At 36.0% G+C, this 22,679-nt stretch overlaps 4 protein-coding genes across 5 annotated transcripts; 3 read left to right on the forward strand and 1 right to left on the reverse strand.

The window, feature by feature from the left end:
• Positions 1 to 468: 468 nt before the first annotated feature.
• On the forward strand, positions 469 to 7,012 carry LOC126588995 (uncharacterized). Its single transcript, XM_050254165.1, has 14 exons — positions 469 to 683; positions 789 to 868; positions 1,457 to 1,551; positions 1,629 to 1,789; positions 2,085 to 2,236; positions 2,967 to 3,085; positions 3,651 to 3,814; positions 3,964 to 4,038; positions 4,350 to 4,421; positions 4,919 to 5,056; positions 5,662 to 5,817; positions 6,129 to 6,181; positions 6,263 to 6,441; positions 6,551 to 7,012. The coding sequence occupies exons 1-14, from the start codon at positions 602 to 604 to the stop codon at positions 6,609 to 6,611; spliced, it is 1,587 nt and encodes a 528-aa protein (XP_050110122.1). The 5' UTR covers positions 469 to 601; the 3' UTR covers positions 6,612 to 7,012.
• A 1,643-nt stretch (positions 7,013 to 8,655) lies between these two features.
• On the forward strand, positions 8,656 to 13,058 carry LOC126588996 (KH domain-containing protein At5g56140-like). The gene is made up of 7 exons (XM_050254166.1): positions 8,656 to 8,960; positions 9,095 to 9,180; positions 10,720 to 10,865; positions 11,687 to 11,806; positions 11,885 to 12,001; positions 12,189 to 12,332; positions 12,443 to 13,058. Exons 1-7 carry the CDS (start codon positions 8,824 to 8,826, stop codon positions 12,590 to 12,592), a joined length of 900 nt encoding a protein of 299 aa, XP_050110123.1. The 5' UTR covers positions 8,656 to 8,823; the 3' UTR covers positions 12,593 to 13,058.
• Positions 13,059 to 13,617: 559 nt separating this feature from the next.
• On the reverse strand, positions 13,618 to 16,276 carry LOC126588997 (probable calcium-binding protein CML21). 2 transcript variants are annotated; one of them, XM_050254168.1, is made up of 5 exons: positions 15,974 to 16,276; positions 14,924 to 15,177; positions 14,624 to 14,826; positions 14,351 to 14,525; positions 13,618 to 14,043 (listed from the first exon to the last, which is right to left on the reverse strand). In XM_050254168.1, exons 2-5 carry the CDS (start codon positions 15,120 to 15,122, stop codon positions 13,937 to 13,939), a joined length of 684 nt encoding a protein of 227 aa, XP_050110125.1. In that variant the 5' UTR covers positions 15,123 to 15,177; positions 15,974 to 16,276; the 3' UTR covers positions 13,618 to 13,936. The 2 variants fall into 2 exon arrangements, with proteins under 2 accessions (XP_050110125.1, XP_050110124.1); XM_050254167.1 differs by having other exon boundaries at positions 14,924 to 15,173; positions 15,974 to 16,275.
• Positions 16,277 to 18,746: 2,470 nt separating this feature from the next.
• Positions 18,747 to 20,687, forward strand: LOC126589280 (uncharacterized). Its single transcript, XM_050254533.1, has one exon. It carries the CDS (start codon positions 18,747 to 18,749, stop codon positions 20,685 to 20,687), a length of 1,941 nt encoding a protein of 646 aa, XP_050110490.1.
• The last annotated feature ends 1,992 nt before the right edge of the window (positions 20,688 to 22,679 follow it).

Consider the following 22,679-nt stretch of genomic DNA (forward strand, 5'->3'; position numbering starts at 1 on the left):
TCTTTTATCTTCAACATTGACTAAAATTTCGACGATTGCAAAAATTACCAATTTACACGCTATTGGTGGGAATGGTTGTAATATTTACTGTCCACCTTGTGCATTTTTTTGTTCCACAATGATTGATAAGTATAGCATTACTCTTCATTAAATTGATGGACCTAATCAATTTTTGAGTTAACGTGTAAGTTAAATTTAAACCATAGGAACCAAAATTAGTCACCATATAGCTTTTCCTTTATCTTAATTAATATTTCGTATTTTGAAACGACAACTGTTAAGGATAAACAACGTTAATTGACTCTTTTAAAAGTTGAACTCTTTATAGACTCTCTTCACTCTATGTTCCTGACAAAGTATTTTATTATATTGACACGATAATTAACGTCTGTGAAATGAAAGACGGTGATCGACAGGTTCACTTTTGAGGGAGTTTTACTTAACTAAATTAAATTGAACATTAAAAATACAAACTTGTAAGAAAAACAAAAGGACCAAGCAGGCAGCAGCCACTGAAGCCTTCCCACTGATCAACCCCGCGAGCCACCGCGTCGCCGACGGCGACAACTTTTCTCACTCTCCCTAACCGCCAGAAAAATCAATGTCAAATTCTTCGCCGGTTGGATCCCAATCTCAACAATTCAGTGACAGCAGCTTCTCTCGCACCTTCAAGTACTTACTCGGTCAGTCTCTCTTCCCCAATCTCCCTCTCTCTCTATCTCTCTCTCTCTCTCTCTCTCACTAACCCAAGGTTGAAGATGATCGATGTAAATTGATAATTTAACCAGCTACCCAATTCTTGTCGAGGGGAATCCCATTCATATTCAATGCGTGGATCGTCAGACACCTCTCAGTCGAGGACTTTGCGGTAACAATCTCTCTTCAAATTTCTCCATATCTTACTGCGTTTCTAATATTTTGCATTAGATTTTTGTCTACTTTGCATCTTTTGATATCTTTTCGGTTTCTGATTCGGATTTCGCGATAACCCACGCGGAAAATTTGTAAACTTTAGCTTGTTAATTGTTCTTCAATCAAATTGAGCAATAACCCACATGAAAGATTTATACTTTTGGTTGTTATTTGCTCTACAACTGAATTGGATGATTGGTTTTTAGTTTCCATTTGATTGGGAAACCATAGCGGTCTAATTGTGAGCTCACTTTCGCATGTTTCTATATCTTTTTGGCTTATGCTTCGGATGTGCAGAATAGTCCACATGGAAAATTTATGGATTTTAGTTTGTTATTTGTTCTACAACTGGATTGTGTGATAGTCCAATCTCATACTGTACCAAAACTCTAGCAATCCAGTCCAATCAAGTGTGAGGCTTATATGCTTGGAGGTTGTGTTATTGTTGTCGGTAATGATTGGGTTTGGTTTCTGTTTGATTGGAAACGATAAAATAGTTTCAGTGTGAGCTTACTTTTGTACAATTTTCTCTCTTTTGATGCAGCTTTATGGAGTACAATTTCCTCTTTTTGTCACCTGTGTATTGTTTCTGAGTCGGGAGGGAGTTCGGCGAGCATGCCTGCGCGCAGACATGAAACGGTGCTTTCTTCGTTCTCATAGAAATGCATTTATTTGTACTAACTAAGGAGCTGTAATTCTTATGTATTATGCTACAGTGATGGTGCGTCGACAGAAGAAAATATAGCAAAGATAATGAAATTTGCTTGGTTGATTCCCCCATGTGGAATTCTTCTTACTGTTGCAGCGTGCACTGTTGTCTTCTGGAATAAAGACTTAAGCTTTTCTAATCCATATGGACAAGCGATCTTAATTAATGGTACATTGCTATATCTTGTTTTCTGTTTGAAAAATTTATATGTTGTTGCTGTTGCTTCTCTTCAATTATGGAGATTTTTCACTTATAATTTTACTCATTTACAAAGCATTTGAGAATAGGGTATATGTTTGGTTTTCAAGTCCAATTGTGATTTTTGAATCATTAGTATTGGTTCAGTACTTTTACAAGTAAAATCTGTTTATGAAAATCATAAACCTTTTCACCTTGCTTGATTGGATTCCTTATTTCAGTTTTCATTTTAATGTGTCGCTGACACAACATTTTCATGTGGCAGGCCTTGCATGTATTTTTGAACTTTTGGCAGAACCCTTGTATATCCTTTCCCAGAACTTGCTTTTGCTTAAATTAAGGCTAGTAGTTGAAACAGTTGCCACTCTTTTCCGGTGCATAACGATGTTCATTCTCATTGTCAAGCAAACTGACATGGTAAGAGCCTTAATCAAATTATTTTGGCAATCATGATTATTTCTTAACATGTTCGTTTTGTCATATGCACCTGTGAAGCAGTGTTGTGTTGATCTTATTTGCTTCCCTTTTGTAGTTTGCTTTCATGTGGTGATGCACTTTGCTTCCTTAACCAGTAGGGTTATGGTTTAGTGGAACCATCTTATTGGTTACTGAACATGGAACAAATCTTGTAGTAACTTATTAACCCATTATCCATGTTAAAGGACAATGAGGAAATAAACTGTAATTATACTATAGTAACAGATTAATAATGAATGTAGGCACTTCTCCATAGCCCAGCATATAAGGCTAGAAAAACCACTGAAGTCCTCTCTTGGTAAGGATTTAATTTCTGGAACAGGGAGGCGATAATAAAATGAGCAATTACATATAGGAATCGAGTTGTACAGTTAGAAGTGATGCTTCTAATCAAACCTACTTAAGGGTGGTTATCAGTCGACCTTGGGACCTGGATGTGATGACATGAGCACGTGAGCAGCATTCCATTATATAATTCACCATTTCCATTTGTTTTATGACATGTAGTTAATCTCTTTGTAGGTTGGAAATATTTGTTTAGTACCGGTTGTTTACTTATTTGGTAGTTATAATATTTTATCCACTTTAACTCAAAATAAAACTAATAGATTATTTGGTTTATGGCATTAGTTCCACTTCTAATTACGAACGGTCAATTGCTTGGTTGCAGGAGAAAGCAATTGTATTTACATTGTCACAAACTGCCTATGGAGTGTGCTTGTTCCTAGGTTATTGGGTCTACTTCCTCTTTTTTGCTGCATGTAGAAGTACTGCTCTTTTCCCCTTCAGGTATTTTGTATTTACTTCTAGCTTTACATTACTTTGCTTTTTGTAGGATGATAAATTAGCATTTTTCGGTTATACCAAGACGGAGAGAATTGTTGAGATGAAGTGTGGTTGCAATCTCTTTTAGAATGGATTTTTCTCATGAAGAAATATAGGAATGCATAAGATATGGTGGCTCTTGTGGTCATCACGGTATTTGTTGTATTTGACTACAGAAAAAACAAATTATTTATTTTTGGCAAGACTCTTATGTAGAATGTTCTTGTTGGTCCTGGGCTTATCTGGAGGCATTTAGGCAACAATGCCTTATGTTGACGATGAATGGTTTTCATGGTAGCTAGTTGTATATTACATTTAAGTTCTGAATCATCAAAATTGTGTACTTGTGTAGTTGAGTGGAATATTATCATTTGTATATTCTTCATTCGTCAGTATTTTTTGTCTTATTCATATGTATTGAAATTACAACCGGTTGGCTTAGCAGAAAGGATACTTCGATAAGCAAATCTTTCTAATTAATCTTGTGTTTATTATCAATGTGCTTTAGTTGATTGCTTGATGTTTTCAGTGTAAAGAATAAGAAGGATTATGATAGGGAGCTGTCAGACATGTGTAAGCTGTTTACGCTTCAATCCTTTGTGAAGTTGATCCTTCAAGAAGGACAAAGTCTTATCCTTTTATGGTGGGCGACATATTATAACCAAGCTGTGTATGGGCTTGTGGATAAATTAGGTAATTATCTGGTCCAGAAATTTAGTCATGGTCACTTATCACAATAAGAGCTGATTTTGCTCTGAGACTACTTCGATAGAGAAATATGGCATTAATTTTGGATTTACTTTTTTTATTTTTAATTTTTTTTTTAATTTATTGCATATCAGGGAGCCTAGTGGTCAGGATGGTGTTTCTTCCTTTTGAAGAAAGTTCCTATGCTACATTTGCAAGGTCTGCATCAGGTTTACTTTTCTCCTCTATTTCCTTTATGGTTTATTTTTATTTTTTTTATGCAGGATACAGTGTTGTCTTTAATTTGAGTTAGCCTCTTTCTGCGTTTTGTTTTTAGCCATTCGAGTTACAGATGATCTCCACATTCAGTTCACATTTCAAATTGGTTTTGTATCCATGGTGCTTCTCCATGGTTCCATTAAGAGTCCAAAATTATACTATCTTGAAGTCAATTGCCATTGTGCTTGCTGCTTAAAATAAAATTACATTGTACAGGGTTCAGTGCTTACAAACTTTAATTTTCTTCTAATTTCGTCAACAGGAAAAGACCCTGATAAAGACAGGCGGTTAGGAAGTAGCCTTACTGAGGCCCTCAAGTTGGTTTTGTTAATAGGTGCGATGTGTTTCCACTTCCTCTTTCTATCTGTTTTATTCAAGTAATTATATTGTGAATAGGTATGTACATAGTCTTGATCCAGCAAGTAAATAAGTACATAAGTAGTTGAACTGTAATAGCATCTTAGTCCTATAGATCAAATATTAGTATATGTCATTTACAATGAACAGAGTCCAAGGGACTCAAACAACTTCGAAATATCTTTGGAAAAAAAAGAAAAATTTGCAAAGTCAATATGTTGTAACAGACAAGATCAAGATATTGAGAACACTTACATTGTTCTTTGGTTTTATGGCCAAATGAGTAAATTAGAGGACCCCCTCTGCTTGGGATTTCCACGGCTGTGAGTTTTATTTCTCTGTGACCGTTTGATAATCCTGGTGATCAAGTGATTTTGTATTTTTTTAGGAAGGTTGAGGTTTATTATTTTATTGTATATGTGTTTTATGGCGTTTGAGGTTCTGATTTTCTCACATTGCTTGGATATCCTGTAGGTCTTGTATTCATGGTGTTTGGCCCGAGTTATTCTTATTCTCTCATCAGATTGTTATACGGTCGGAACTGGAGTGATGGGGAAGCATCATCAGCCCTTCGATATTATTGCTTTTATATAATAGTTTTGGCGATGAATGGTGAGTGATGTTCTGGCTCTGCATGTCAATATACATAGGTGTATATATTATGGTCTTTCACTTGCAACTGTTTTACATAGCAACCACCAAAACAAAGAAAGTAACAAATACATAAGTGGAAGATTGAGCGAATTCATTGGCTCACGCTTTTTATATTTTCGGTTTCAAGGGACTTTCTGAATTCTTTAGTCAGTTACCAATCATAGTAACAAATACATAAGTGGAAGATTGAGCAAGTTCATTGGTTGTGAAATCCTCGAAGTCTACTTCTCTTTGGATGATGAATTCCCTTATTTTAAAGTAAATGAGTACCTAAGATTCATGAGTGATATACTTGTCTATTAAGTTGTAGTAAGGCTGCTAGGTTCCAAGAAACTAAACGGTGGTATCTGGTAAAACAATAAATCGTGCACACATCCATCGACAAATCGAATAAGGTTTTTCATTGGAGCTGGCACCCCTTTTAGATCATTGATATTTTTCAGATATTTGATTCGCTTTCTATGTAATCAGTCATAGGTGGCCTGGTGATAACTTAAAGATCTTATTGCTCTTCCTAAAAAGTATCAAGTGAGAACTTAGATTGTGCTTTGATTTTGCATCAGGAACTTCTGAAGCATTTCTACATGCCGTTGCAAAGGAGAAGCAACTCGTACAGTCAAATCTGTCGTCGTTTCTGTTCGCATTCATACATATAGTGCTGAATATCCTGCTGATAAACTCAGCTGGTGCAGTCGGCTTGATTTTGGCAAATTCATTAAGTATCCTTTTCTTGGTTTAGGCAGTTTTCTTAAGGTTCGTTGTGTTTCTTTCGTGTTTTTTTAATTAAAGAAACTGCTTGTTTTTCTTTTACAAATAGCACCTGCAATATTTTTGTTAGAAGAGTAAGAACATAAGGTTGCTGCATGTGCTATGTACTGTGTATAAAACTCACAATACACAAGTATGTTCATCTAACTTTTTGTCTACAATAAATGTTACATAAGCGCGGTTGATCAGAGAGTGATTACCATAATGTGTTACGGCATTTAAGTTTATCAGTTCTAGTCTCTGCTTTCTTGACATGGTAAAGACATGATTCTGAGAATCATCTACTCGGGGATATTCATCAAGCATCATTTCCAGGTACACTGTTATTTATTTTGTTCTTGCAAGTTTCATCGATGTTTTTATCCTTGTAAGTACTGATTTCTTCTCTCTCCACAGGATTCTTCCACGTTTTCTTTTTACAGATGTTTACCTTCAGGATGGAAGGTGCTATTGTTTTCGGGAATGACAACTACTATTTCTGAGAGAGTATTCCTGGACCGGGAGAATTTCTTGCCGACCTTTTTGGTTCATTTTTCCATTGGTGTTGCTTGCTTCTGCATGTCGTCGTTTGTTATGTATGTTCTTGTGCCCTGCGTTCACGCTGAAATTTTCGTTTCACGCTGTCCTAGTTACTTCGCGCACGAGGATGTTAATCACGTGTTTTGTTTCTATATTCCTCAACAGATACCGCCGTGAGAGATCCTTCATCAACAAAATCATCCGCTTCCGTGATCACACAGACTAAACAACAGACTTTTCTTGATCCGCCTACGTACAGAGTGTAGTCTTTAGCTGCTAACCGATCTACAACTTCTTACAAGCATATCTGGGTATCTGAATTCTGGATTCCGGCGCAGCAAACACAACAGGATGTGGAAGTTGCAGCCATGTATTACGAAGAAAAACAGGTTCTGGATTATAGACAAGTCACCATTGGAGCCCAAATAGTAGGAATTTTCGGAAAAATATAAACCGAAAAGATTTAATTTAGTTCGTATGTTAGAATTTCAAAGCATAGAGATGTAGTTTGTCAGTTAAATTCGGTTTTCTTGAGAACTAGGGTTACTGCAATTGCTCTTTCATATGGTGATTGTTTTGACTTTTATCCATGATCAAGTTCAAATATTACGGGAACTTTAACGAAAAGCTCACGGTACTGTTAACTTTAACGAAAAACCACATTTTTACACAAAAAAATCAATCATGATACTATTCATTTTACTCTTTATTTAGTTCTTATCGTTAAATTTTTAAGTCATTTTCATTAGTTTTTCTAATATTATGACAATGAGCATGGTAGGGTGGCTAAACTATGATTTCGGTCCATGTCGTTTGGGTGAAGTTATTTTTAGCTCTTGTAGTTTCAATTGTCGCAATTTAAGTTATTGACGGAATTAAGTTAATGTCCTTAAATTGCGGAAACTATGAGAACTAAAGCGAAAATTCGACACAACCTACGGAGATCAAAATCATGATCGTTTGATAAAATAATTGAATGACACATTAAGACTAGAACTTGGCCAAAAAATCTTCGTTAATTAGTCTAAACATACCTACTTATAAAATATGAAATTGTTTTTTTTTTCTTTAAAAAATGAATTATTGGATGGTATTATTGCATATAATTTTGCTTTTTTTGTCATAATTTGTATGGAATATCATGTATAGCTACAATATTAAAATATCAGAAATTTGGAAACTCATTTGCCTTACGCAACATAAATATCATAGAATTGATTGAATCCGGATTCTCGCCGGATCCTCTTTGTGAAGATCTCAGAAATTTGTGAATCGTCTCTGTTTATCATACATTTTGCAGTCAGAAATCATTTTAAATATTTTTATTTTAACACAAACAGTATCTGATAAAAATTAATATACGATGAACAGACACAATTTACAGATTATTAGGATTCTGTTGGGAATTGATAGGACCCTATATAAAAATAAAAAATAAAAATAAAAAATAAAAATTGAAATGTCAATAGAATGTGGGTCTGAATTGTTACACGTGGCCATCTCAAGGTTTCAAGTTTTCATGGTTGAGAGTCTTGAGACTAAAGTGTCCATTTATTGCCAACTTCCGGATTGGATCTTCTGCGTCCAAAAGTTAATTTAACGTGTTAATTTTTGAACTTATCCTTTTTAATTAAAAAATTAAAAAATAATTAAGTTAATATCACTCAAGTAAAGTAATTCATAAAAGACAGTTAAGAGTTTGAGTACGGAAGATTTAAACTCTAACCAATATTTTAGTGGTGTGAAAATAATAATAGAATTAGTTTAAGTGAGCGATTTTGAAATCGTTGACTGTTAAGATGTTTATTAATACAGTAATCGTTGACTATTAGTATTGATAAGTTCACGTATCATGATATGAGTTTATATTCAATAATAATTACTAGAAAAATATAATTGCTCTTCAGGGAAGACTTTTGCCCCGGATTATTCTTGTAAGGGCTCTGATTGCAGTTGTTGCCATGGTAAAAAAATACCGACTCTATTTTTCTATATTTTCAAATAAAGAGAATTAGTATATGATTTATTCAAACCTGTCACCTATATAAAAATGAAGCATAATTATTTTCGGATGAGTAGCGGCCGATTTATCTCATGACTCATTTTTAGGTTAAAAAAATTAAGAAATCAACATCTAGGTAATTAATTGAATTAGATCCAAAGTTTATTTTTTTTACTTCCCAAGAGAAAGAAAGTTACTGCGTAGTGATAGTGGTACTGGCGACGGTAAAAAGTAAAAAAAATCAGTTCAAGTACAAATGAAAATCCACCGACGCTGAGACCTGGACTGAAAGAGATTTCAGGGAGGGAGAGAGAGAGAGAGAGAGCGTCTGGTCGGGAATCGCGATCGCCCCACCAGCCGGCCTCAGACCTACACAGAGAGAGTCACCTCCGACGACCAGAAGAAGAAGAAGACGATCGGACGGCTGAGAGGCGCTATGGAAATGATGTCATCATCGGGCGGTGGAAGGTACATGGCTTACTCGCCTTCACCGTCGGCACCTCACTCCCCTCACCTCTCCGGCCTTCGCTCCGCCTCCTCCTCCGCCGCTCTCGTCGCCGCCGAGCAAGAAAAGTATGCCCCTTTAGATCTGTTCACGGTTTCTCGATTCCTCTTCAATATGAAACCGTAATTTGATTTCTCGATTTTGTATGAACCCTCATCGATGTCGTTTTATTGATGTGTATATATGTATATATATGTTGCAGATATCTTTCTGAGCTGCTTGGCGAGCGTCACAAGCTGTGTCCATTTTTGCCAGTGCTGCCGAATTGCAACAGGTTACTAAACCAAGGTCAGTTTCGATCTTTGAATTGAGCTTGCCTTTGTCTATAAGAACTGATTTTATTGGTATATATGCATGTATAAATGTGGAGGCTCTGCGATCAGTAACTGATCGACCCGAATCACAATTCATTTCACTCGATTTGAGTAACTTTGCAGGTTGTTGAGGTACATACCCTATTAATCTAACATGATTAAGCTAAGTAAGCATTTACGAAACACTTGATAACCCACTTTGTATTTAGTTTAACTTGGTGGTACGCGCTAGGGTCGTAGAGATGTTAATGGTCCCGCTAATCCAATTTGTTGGAGTTGGGTTTGCACGAATCGTCACCTGATATCGTTTAGCTCGAGCTGATGTTGTATTGCATGGCTGGGATAGAGTTATTGAAGACATCACTTGCTTGATTAGTTTGGAATGCCAATTCCATCTCAAAATTTATTACAACTGAAAAGTATTGAGGTGGTGCACATATCACAAGCAACTGCTTTTGCATATGAAGCAAAAACAATTCGATTACAATGTTAATCGATTAGAAATTCTTTTCATTGCATTGCATCTCTTTTGGCTCCTAGGTTCTTTACATACCACAGAGGTAGGATATAGGTTGCCTTATTTAGTCTGACTTGGTGTTCTACTTTTAGTTCTCGGTATCTCTTGCAAACCTTGTCTTTTAGTTCAAGATTGAGGAAAGTCTCATTTTTTAGACCCGAAAAAGAGGACAAACCAATATCTTGTCTTTACCAGTGGGAAAATGCTGACATAACAGGTTTTGGGTGTTTTTACATTAATTAGAGGATAACAATAAATAAACCTGGTCCTCCTATGTAAAGTGATACATACAATGTTCCATGGTCTTTGGATATTTATGGTGGGGCCTTCCTTTTCAGATGCCTAAAGAATACAAGACCACCTGTCCAAACCAAAAGGTATGAGCCTTTTTAAAGTATAGATTTATGACCCGTAGTTTATATTGGGATTCCATTACTAGCAAATTTAGATACCAAGTTCCTAGCTGAGGACATAGCTTGATCCATAAGTTTTCGCTTCGCTTTTGGGAGTACTTCTTTCTAGGTAATTGTACTCTTTTTTTTTCGTCTCTCGCAGAGGAGTCCAAGTTTCTGCTTATTGTTGTTAGATTGGTAATATTTACATTGATTTCTCAGGTTTAAGTGGTTTGATGACCTCGTCTCAGCCAAGTGGTGGTGTTTGGTGGACGTGTATTCTTTTCTGGTGTTTCGTGCCTCTAGTTACTTGGGTTCTCATGTATAAGTTTCCGGCTTCTGTAGTTTGTATTAATTAAGTTTTAAGGATTCGTGATGGTGTTCATAACTATCTTACGAATAATAGGCTTCTTTTCTTTATTAACTTTTCATTACTTTAATGGTAGTTTACACTCTTTTAATAATTTTATTACTTTGGGGAAGCATTGATTTAACTGACTCAGGAAAAAATCTTTGTTGTCTCTCCATTTTGTGGTGACTACTAACCTTATAACCAATGCTAACTGGTACATCTTATTCTTGAAAATTGACATTTTTGGAGCAGAAATATTGCGTGTAACTACACTGTTGGGGAATGCGTCAGTTTTAGGTCAAAGTGGGATTGAACTTGCTAGCCCCCTGGCATCTAGAGGAATGTTTTCAAATGGAGGTGCTGATGTGAACGGATGGGCATCACGTTTTCAATCAGAAGTACGGATACTAACCATTAATTATTAACTTAACATAACATTGTTTTCTGTCTAATTTTACTTTTACTAGAAGCATTGCTGACACGATCCTTTACATCTCATGCTAACCTTTAAGATTTGTTTAGGTGCTGCAATTTATATTGCCACTTTTGAGACAGGTAGTCTGAAGCTAACATCAACAAGCAATACTAATTAGCTTTGCTTCTGGAATCCTACTTCAATTAAGATGGTTCTCTCTTCATTCTGTCTGTCTTTGTCAAGACGAACTTAATTTGATTTTATAACATATTATCAAATTTTACATTTGGCATAAAGATGCATTCATACTACAAATGCAGAGTACTGAAAGGCGTTTATACAATCTCTAGGAGATGTTCAAATTTTCTTGTTTTGAGTACTGACCCTTCGGTTATGCTTGTTAATTGACCTTGCCATATAAGGCAAGTTTTTGGTCTTTGTTGATATGGTTTTGAAATATTTCAGCTACCACATGCCTTTATTTGCTGGGTGATTGTAGAATGATATTATTTTTGTTGTATTCATTTTACTTTTAGTCCTTGAAATGCTTTGTTTTCTACATTCACAGTCGGGCAATGTTCTGTTTCGATTGTATATTCTAAGGTCTACAATCTTTTTCTACTTAGTTGTTTTTCTACTTAATTATTCATCACATTGTTCAAAGCATGCATTATGAATTTGTTTGGATCTTGAAGGTTCTTCAAAGACCAATACCTTATGGTTCTCATATGTGTAGAGTAGAATACGTATGATCATGAAAAACAATAAATTGTTGTTTTAACCTTTGTGGATTATACTGTACAGATGTCAGGTTTATTACAGTCTTCATCAACCCAAAACTGGCTGAGTCCTCAAAGTAGCTCATCTGGTCTAATTGTGAAGCGAACAATCCGGGTGGATATTCCAGTTGACAAATATCCTAATGTATGGATGAAGTACTAAATTCTGTTAATTTATCTGGGTACTTTTCTATGTTTGTCTGACATCAAATCCTTGTTGCAGTATAACTTTGTTGGGCGGTTGCTAGGCCCTAGAGGGAACTCTCTTAAGCGGGTGGAAGTGACTACTGAATGTCGTGTTCTGATCAGGGGACGTGGTAGCATAAAGGATCCGACTAAGGTAATAATGAGTTTATTTTTAACATATGAATGCATCTATTTCTGTAGTTGATCTGGCATTCATGGATTCAAAGGAATTCTGAACAAGTATCTTTTACATTATTCTGTAAATAAATTCAGTTTCCATTACTTTTGGTTCACATTGTGTGAATCTAATGTTAGTCCACTGTCATATTTTTGTTCTAAAGGAAGAAATGATGAGAGGAAAACCAGGGTATGAACATCTGAACGAACCTCTTCATATTCTAGTAGAGGCAGAACTACCAGTTGAAATTATTGATACTCGTTTATTGCAAGCACGTGAGGTACTTGAAGATTTGCTCAGGCCTGTGGTATGTATTCTCTTCTCTGATTAGAAGTTTTCCCGATCACCTCTCTTGTAAAGTTTGTCTTCAAAACAATCTCTTAACTGTTTCTTGGAATGATATCTGTATATTTTCAGGACGAATCTCAGGATTTTTACAAGAAACAGCAGCTGCGAGAGTTGGCAATGCTCAATGGCACACTTCGTGAGGAGGGTTCTCCAATGTCCGGTTCAGTGTCACCCTTCCACAACAGTCTTGGTATGAAGAGGGCCAAGACCAGGGGGTGATAGATCCACTCTTGGAGGGCTCTTGGAGCTTGTTTTGTTAGTTTCTGCCAGTAAACAGAGGTTTCCACGCCACGTGTTGCTGTGTCAGCCAATCCTCCAACTGCCATCGGGGCACTGGCAACACCCCTCGTGTGCCAGTTCTACTTGTTTCTATATCAAGTGTGTGTACCTACTGGTCAGGGGCAAGGGTTGGCGCATCGCATAGGAAAGGACAGTCTGATTACTACGGGTTTGCTTTTTATATGTTGCATTAGAAGTTTGGTGGGAGCATTAGCTCTCTAAGCCTGTCCTTATACTATTATAAGCATGTAATGACAGTTTTGCTACCGTCTCCGGGTTTCTGTGAGCAAGTTATGGTATGGTGTGCATGTGAATAGCGATTAGCGAGGCGAAAATTCGAGTAATGTTGTACTGTCCAGATTGCATTTGGATTTATTTAAAGCGTTCTTCGTTTGCTTTGTGAAAACGTAGTTTCTCATATATTTCATGCTTCTTGCACCAATAGCTCTGAGCTCTGAACATTTCTTGTATTTTTGGCGACGATTTATGGCCGAGAATTGTGGAATGCTTTGTGGCACTTTCGCGTTACCGAATTTGTTTTGCAAAAGCTCAACAATTGCGTTTTGTCACAAAAGCTGAGTTATATTCGCCCACGGCTTTTGATTGATTTTGTTCACCTTAAACAATGTGAACCGGCCGCAAAAATTCAATTTAATCCGATAATATTTGCTCTTTTAATTGTCGTGAAAGAATTAAAATGTTTATTAGAACACATTATTTGTCAATTTTTTGAACCCTATTAAATGCCTCGTATATTTCCGATTTGGTTAATATTTTGTAAGAATAATCTATGACGTGCAACTTGAAAAATATAATTTCGATGTGGTGTGGGCCACTAGTAAAACATGAGACGCCTTCCTCCAAAAACTGCCCTGAGGAGAAAGGAAAAACCTTACTGTCTAGCAAATTTCAAAAGGTTTAAGTCTAGCAATTTCAAAAGGTTTAAATCGTCTAGAAACGTCAAATGGTTGACAACTTTGAGAGATTTTATTGCAGTTCGAAGTCGATGAGTGTACAAATTCACCGTGAATCTGCTTATAACACACGAGCAGGCACTATCAAGTGAAATATTTACATGGTGATCTCAACGAAGGACTCGTTGTAACATTTTACAAGCTCTATTGTTTGGAAGTGCTTTTAAAAAGGCTGAAAGCGCTTCTGGCAAGAATGTTTTTGAAACCAAATCCTCAATGAAAATACAAGTGAATCCTGAAAAAGCACTTAAAGTGTTTCCTGCTAGAAGCACCAGTTATTATAAGTCATCGAACCTTCTATTCCCCCAGTTCAGTCTTCATCCTCGTCCTCAAGATCGTCAATGCCGATCCATCGAGTAAACGCAAATAGAAACTCCTTGAAGTTCACCATTCCGTTTTTATCCCAGTCCATTTCTTCTGCAACAATAGAAGTAACAAGATTATTAGAAAGGGATTTTCTCTACCGTCTTACTTCAGACCGTTTAGCTAAATGAACTAGTTCATAAGAATCCACCATCGTAGACACGAACAAACCGAATTACAGGCTTCCGTTTTCACTAAGTCACTAGTTTTACTTGGTACTACGTCCACGCAAATGCATACAGATGGACACAAATTATCTGTATGCATACAGATGGACGTAAATTATCTGTATGTATGCCGTAATGTGTATGCTTGCAATGGTGTGTTTGTGTATAATGTGTGTAGAGAGAGAGAGGCTGACCAAATCTTTTCATGGCTATTCGCCCGGAAGAACGTTCCCCTGTCGTAGTTTCGTTAATGGCCTCGACCATCTCGCTCTTGCTGACATAACCATCCTTGTTCTTATCCAAGAACACAAATGCATCTACCAATGTTTCGAATGTGGCCTCCATTTCCGGCAACCCCAGTTGCAATTTCTAGCAAAAGTCATGGAACACAGAACGAGAAAAAGAACACAAAAAAAAAAGGAAGCTTAAAGAAAATACAGATAACCAAGGAATGCGTGTTTGGATACAGTGTGAACGGCTTTGTTATCATCCTTGAGAAGATGAACGAGGCAAATAAGAACGATGAACTCGTTGAACTTGATTCCCATATCCTCGTTAATATCGCATGCCTCGAAGAGATCATCGATCTCCTCGTCTGTAAAAGAGACTTCCAGTTTATAGAAACACTTTTTCATCTCTTCTTGATCGATCATGCCATTCGAATCTTCATCTGTCGAGAAGAAAAATGTACTCAAATTACCAATTAAACAGACATGAAAAGTACAAATTTAGAACAGAATTGAACAAGAACTCTATACCATACATACCAAATTGCTCGAAAATAGCCTTGCAATTTCTGAAGCTCTCGTCAATCTTCGGAAACTTCAAGATGAGGTTGTTAAATGATTTCATAATACTTCCTTTAGCTGCTCTGCGCTGCATAGCTTCGACCATTTTGGCCTCTAGCTTCGTTTCATGTATCGAAAACCTCCTAGTATTTTCGCTCTTTCCCACTACAGCCCCCATTGTCAATTAGTAAGACAAATCGGGATCCAGGAGTGGATGTAGCTAATGTGCCTGGCTAGTTAAGTAAATAAAAACTTCAGTTGGTATTCAAACAAGAGCGATGGAGCGAACTATGAAGCGATATATAAACAATTCAATCAAACATACGAAATAAACAGATGAGTAACACAGTGAAACTGCATCCCGGATGCATCAAAATACTTCGAAGGAGATCAAAGCGATGCCCCAAATCACGAATCGCCTATCTAAATGTCATAGCTTTAGTGCCAATCTACAATTTCCACTCAGTAACTAAACTTAATTCCAATTACCTCCTACTTAAAGATTCAACAAAGATAAATGGATGTTCTTCTTTACTCCTTGTTTTTGTGAGAAACCCCATTTCAGAGAGACGGACCATCGGTCCACTACTAATCAACACTGGTATTTTACCGGCACAATAGATGTGGGGTTTTATCACAAAATGCATCAGTGGCGGATCATTCCTTATATATTATAGTTTATTTTGTCAAATTTTCGATGTGAGATTTTACGCAGAGTCCTCCATATGAAAGCAGAACAGATATCTGGCCTAGAAATAAATAACATCAAAATACAACTACTTGATTGAAATTGTTGATTTATGTCACAACTTTTCATTAAGATTGTAAATTGGCAATAATCACATTCTTAGTTCATCAATCAAAAAATTCAAATTTAATCAATAAACTATCAAAAAGATAAAAGAACTGCGACCCCAAACCAATAAGTTTGAGACAAGGACTATCGTACGCAGCTTTACTCTTGTTTTGAAAAACAGATAAAAAGAACAACAGATACAAATAAAAAGATACGAACTTTAGGAGACATACCCGAAAAATCCCAGGCTGCTTTGACTGAAACAAAAAGCTTGAAACTTGGACAAGATCGGAAGCTGCAAGATGGGCAAATCAAGAAGAACCACCCAGAAATTGAGCACAAACCAAATAAGCAGAAAAAAGCACTTAACAAATAAGCAGAAAGAGAATCGGAATGAAGGTAAGAGGGTAAGTTCTTCTGATCAAAGTTTTGGTTTGTTAGCGAGATGGGGTTGGCTTTTGGCTCCAGGCTTCTGAACCAACATTTGTGGTCTACCCAACACGTATTCTTGTCCTTCATCCATCCATCCCAAAATCGCTGACTTTTCACATGATTGCAACAAAAAAAACTGAAATAATTAAAAACCATTTTAATATACCATTATTCTATGAAGATTATTACTAATCATGTAGTTTATAAAAAAGATTATTTATGAATTTGGAAATCTGAGGTGGGCTTAGGGATGGGCAAATAGCCATTGGTTATGGGTAACCGCGGTTATTCGCTCATTTAAATTAAACGGTTACGGTTATGGGTAACCGTTTAGATAAATAAACGATTATGGGTATAACCGTTTACCCTCGAAATTTAAATGGGCGGTTATGAGTATTAACCACGGTTATAAACGGGTAACCGTTTACCTATTTATTTTATATATGTAAAACTAACACAAACTATGTTCTCAATCCAATAATATTTAGCACCCAATAAATTAGTAAGGAATTCATTGATCATTCTCTCAATAACACTACTACAGGAATGATGATTCTCATCATCAAGGAATTGGCCAAATTAATTTAAATTCTTTGCGGGTAACCGTGAAATTGACATAAATGCTTTGACAGAAATGCCTTCTAAACAATTTTTGTAACCCAATAATACTTAGCAAATATTATATTTACCTTCATCGGTAACAGTTAAAAATATCGTCCGTAAACTATTATTTCAATTATTGGAATGACATAAGGACTTAAAAAATTAAAATATGGAAATATATGATGAACGTATCTATAACGGTGTTTAATTGTAAAAAAAAAAATTTATGACAATTTTTTTTTAATTTTTAAGTTGTTAAAAAACATGTAGAGGGGTGAAAATGGAGTAATGGTAAAAAAAATAAACAGGTTAAAAATGATAAATGGGTAAACGGGTATTAAACGGTTACGGTTAAATAGGTATGCAGTTATGAGTATAGTTAACCGTTTATAAACGGTTATGGGTATGGTATGAGTATAACCATTTAGGTAATTACCTAACGGGTAAATGGTTATGCGGGTATGAGCATAAACGGTTATAGATAATGTTATGTAAAATTGGCTATTCCTAAACAAAACGACGAGTCTGTAATCTTAGACTAGTGCTTATTTCAGTTGTAACTATTTTAGTCTAAGTTTGTCTCACGTGCTCTCGATCACAAAATGACAAGCGTTTCAGAGACATCCACTCAGGTAAATTTGACATGCATATACATTCATATAGTCCAAGTCTATGTTAAATGGATTATTTAGGTTTGGGCTTCTCATATTTATTAGTTTGATATTTTAATTATGATTTCATTATCTTAATTAAAAGCCCATGTCTTTTTAATTAGCCGCATGCTCCTAGACTACTTGTTGATCTGTACATTTGCACCTTTAGCATATTGATAATTCCTATTGGTTTTAATTTTTATCTGGTAACATGTCATTCCAATCTTAAGGAATTTGAAATCAAGTTAAAGTCTTCTACTGCAGTCTATTTATAGATGCATTAGGTTAGGGTTTTAGAGTTGCCGCATAACACACACGGGATTAAACAGAGCATATATAATACCGAATGCAGCACAATAGGGTTCGGGGTTTTGGGCGCATCATGCATTAAAGTAGGTTCTGTGGTTTTGTTTATGGCTGCCGCATATGCATGAGTAAGGATTTCAAGTTGTTGCGTGTCATTTGTTTTGGAAAGACATTACTTCATGCTCTAGGTTTTTTCACGAGTCTGCATCATAATCCCAGTTTTCGTTTTCTCTGTTCTAATGTGGCATGTGTATTGATATTCTAATTGTACGTTGCTATTAGTCTATGAAATAATTTTTGAGAGAAAAATCTTATAGCAGCCCATGACACAGAGAATGGTTTTCAAGTATTTTGAGAGAGAAAAATCAGTTTGCATGTGTGCGGTTTCAAAAGTTTAATTCTTATTTTAATCACTGATTTTTATCGTGCTTTAACAAGAAATCAATTATAAAAATGTGCCTTGTGATTTTCGTAATTGATTGTTTTTCAAAAATCATAACATCATACATTCACTCTGCATGATCGCGTTAGTATCCTGCAAAGTTCGAGGCGACAGTGATTGACGGCCGCGTTAGTGTCGTGCCACTTCCACTCGAAGGCTGAAGAGAGATCGAGTAGCAAAGCGCGGAGACAAAACTGCCTACTAGTATGTGTGTCTAGTTGATGAGTTTTGTAAGTCTTTCTGTACTCATTTCTCTTAGTGTTTGTCCTGGCTTGGAAGCCCGAGGATTTTCCCAGTGGTGGGTTTTGCCTCGTTAAATCCTACATCCTGTGTGCACATTTTATTTATCTTTATAATTGCATATGTGTAGGATAGTTTATATGTGATGTGAATGTGGAATTAATTTGAGAACTGAAAATTAAATTGAAAATTGAATTGGATTTTTAAATTGGAACCGATTCACCCCCTCTAGGTTAAACTAGTACCCATCCTAGAACTTTCAATTGGCACCAGAGCAGGTCACTAAAAATATCTAGTGAGATCCGTGGGTAGTCTAGGATGAATCGTACTATGGGTTCAGTTTCTCATCCACCACATTTTGATGGTGACAACTATGCTGCGTGGAAGGCGAAAATGAAATCGTTTTTGTGGGCACAAGATGACAAGGTGTGGCTTGCTGTTGAAGAAGGTTGGGAACCTCCGACGATTGAAGAAACCAAAGGTAAAGGAGAGTCCTCTGTGTCTATATCTAAGCTTAAGCCTAGGAAAGAATGGAGCAATGATGAGCGTAGCTCTAGCACTTTTAACCAAAGGGCTTTGAATGCTTTATTCACAGCCGTTTCGCCTGAACAATTCAATTACATAAGTAAGTGTACAATGGCGAAAGAAGCTTGGGACATTCTTGAAGTTACTCATGAGGGTAACTCAACTGTTAAAGAATCCAAACTTCAACATCTCATCACAAAATTCGAAAATATCACAATGTCTGATGATGAAAGTTTCTCTGACTTTTATGCTAAGCTTAGCGTAATTGTCAATGGCTGTCACAATCTTGGTGACAGTATTCCTGAGCATAGGATTGTGAAAAAGATCTTAAGATCACTTCCTATGAGGTTTCGTGCTAAGAGGACGGCGATTGAGGAATCGAAAGATCTAAACACCTACAAGCTTGAGCAATTGATTGGGTCTCTGCAAACGTATGAGTTAGAGCTTCCTGATTCCAAGAAGATGAAAAGTATTGCTCTCAAAGCTATCAAAGAAGAAGAAAGTGATGGCTCAATTGAAGACTTGTCCGAAGATGAATTGGTTGAATTAACCATGCAAATTAGAAGGTTTCTCAAGTCTCAAAATTCCAAGGGTCGTGAGCAACGAACCAACTCAGGTTCGAACTCAAAAAACTTTCGTTCTCTAGATGTCTCACATAACAAAGCCTCTAGATCATCTAGAACTAGTGAACATAGGAGTTCTAACAATAGGGTTCAGTGTCATGAGTGTCAAGGCTATAAACACATTGCTTCTGAGTGTGCAAACACTATCAAGAGAAAAGAGAAGAAGAATAAGGCAATGAAGGTCACTTGGAGCGATAGTGATTCAGGGGATGCATCTTCGTCAGAATCTGAGAAGGATACGATTGCGTTTATAGGAACTGTTGATGGATATGACACAGAAGGTTCATTTGTTGAAGAACCTGACTTGGAAGAAGTCTTGAGAAAATATTCTGATCTCTATGACATCAGTGTGCAAGTAAAGAAGGATAACTCTAACTTGAAGAAGAAACTTGCACTTGTAGAAAGTGAAAAGAAAGAAGCTGAAGTTGAGCATCAATCTCAGTTGGACAATGGAGAGAAACTGCGAGAGTCATTATTAGAGAAGATACATATTCTTCAAACCACAATAAGCACTCTCACGTCTAATAAGAAAGCTCTTGAGGATGAATTGGTTGAGATGAAAAACAAAGTTCAGGAATTAAGCATAGGTTCGGGAAAAATTGACAAGATGCTTAGCTATGGAAAGAATTTTGGAGATAAAAGAGGTCTAGGATTTGAGTCTGAAAAGACTATTAGTTCTTCTTCCATCACGAGATTTGTCAAAGCATATGATATTCCTAGCTCGAGAGTAGGTGCTGATCAAGGTGTAGGTCTTACTTCTGAAACATCTACAATCCTTGCAAATGTGTCAAATCCTACCAAGACTTCAATTAATCCTAATAAACCCAAACAATCTAGGAAGTTCATTCCTATATGTCATTTTTGTGGGATCCCTGGTCACATCCGGCCTAAGTGCAATAAGTTTAGAAAGAAAAATTCTTCTCAAGAAAAAGTTTCAAGGAACTTTAAAAAAGAAAATCTTAAGGAACAATTTGTGACTTATTTGAAAGAGATTAATCGGATTGCAAGAATTATATCTGTTCCAAGTACGGTAGTTCCAAAAGTAAGACAAGTTTGGAGAAGAAAAGAGAATCAAAGTGGTGTACTTGTCAATTTATCTCCACTTTCAAGTTGTTTATATTGACTAAGCTCTCTCTTTGCAAATGTTTTCATTAATGCATGCTTGCATGTTCATATAACATAAATACTGCATTTTTTGTCTTTCTTCTTGTTAAAAAATAAAATAAATAAAATAAATTTTATAAAATAAAAATTTTAAATTTTTTTTTTTTTAAATGTATGAGGAAAAATGGAAAAGTATGATTTCATATGAGTTCTAGCTTTGTTCACTTGATAACATGACCCTAGCATGATATGTTTGACTCTGTTGTGGACAATAGCCTCTTGTTGATAATATATCAATGTTAATAAGTTGAACATGTTTAACTTGAGTAAAACCCGCACCCATGTGAGCTTTTGTGCCTAAATATAGTGTGTGCATTTTTCATACACTCTTTTTTTTTTTTCATGTGTGTGATCTTATGTGTTTTGCTTCTCTAGAACTTGCTTTGAGACCTCTCAAAACTTGGTATCATATATTATTATATTTTGGAGACGATAGTAGGCATTAGGACTTACCGTCATTGCCATATATGCCAGTGCCTTATATGTTTTCCCCTAGTTAACCCTTTTGAGCCTATGTGTAAGTCTTTTGTTCTTAAACCTACATTTTCCCTACCTAGCCTCTTACATTAAAAATTCCCTACCCTACTAAGAAGCTAGTAGAGTACGTTTTTCAAAGGAGAGAGTTCAATGTTATTTAAAAGTTGAAAATGCAAAATTTTGTGAAGAAAGCCAACAACACATGAAAAGCAAAAGAAGAAAAGAGGAAAAGAAGTCACTATGAATCATAAGTGAGCTGCCAGCATTATAAGAAATCAAGTGTGTTGGTCTAAATGAAGAGCAAGAATCATCTGAAATGAATTGTGCGGTTGTATGTCGTTCATGTCTTAAATCCAACCGTTCAATTGAGTGCTAAGTTACCTCGTTCGTTGTTGTATTTCTCTCTTGGTTTCATTTCAAACTACTCTATTAGTTTTCTTAGACTTTGTGTTTCCTATATCCTTCATTTCTTTAACTGAGTACCCGAAGCCCCATTACACCCTTAACAAAGACCTACTTGATCCAAAGAAGGTAATTTTTGATGTGTGTAGATGCGATCAATTTGCAAGCCTATGGTAGAGCATTCATGTAATGATCTTTTGAGCGTATACACTTACCCCCAAACACTTTGAATGAAAATTCGAGCATATATCTTGTGAGCTTAAGGGTTAAAGTTAAGTTGGTCATGTAAGACTTAATTACATTTGTGTAGTATCAACTTTCGGCTATACTTGCAACTACACTCATACATGTTATGTTTTAGGGACAATGTTAGGTTGTAAATGAGGATTCAGAACTACATGTGTTTTTGCACTCTTTCATTCTTGTTGGAACAATTATATGCTTCTCATACAATTAAAAAAAAAAAAATCATATCATTTGCGTGCTGCATTTCATTATATTTTTAACACATTTGTTTAGGGGGAGCTTAACAATATGAAAGATGTACGTTTCTTTCCATGTTTATTCTTTCGATCTTTACTTTGTTATTCTTTTCCCTCCTAAATTCGTCCCCACTTTTATTCTTCCAAAGAGGTTCTAGTCCACAGAAAAGAAATCATTTTCCATCACATTTTGTTATGTTTCACTTATCTTCCGCTGACTACACTCGATGGTTACCTCTAAGGCCTTTGACCTTTCTAGACAAAAAGGGGGAGAAGTAGGAAGCTTATATTTAGGGGGAGAAGTAGAATTTCGAAAACCTGATTGTTTTTGGTTGCTTGCTTTTATAGATAAATGCTTTCATTTTTAGCAACATATATCTTTTGTACGTCACAGGTTTTCTTGTTTAAGTGTGTGCAGGTTACAGACGTGTTATGCATGGTCGTTAATTTTATTAGTTGTCTGTAATATTGTGATTGAGGGTTTTGTCTAGGAAATGCCAAAGGGGGAGATTGTTAGGTAAAATTGGCTATTCCTAAACAAAACGCCGAGTCTGTAATCTTAGACTAGTGCTTATTTCAGTTGTAACTAT

The sequence above is a fragment of the Malus sylvestris genome, chromosome 11, assembly GCF_916048215.2.
Source record: "Malus sylvestris chromosome 11, drMalSylv7.2, whole genome shotgun sequence".
NCBI lineage: Eukaryota > Viridiplantae > Streptophyta > Magnoliopsida > Rosales > Rosaceae > Malus > Malus sylvestris.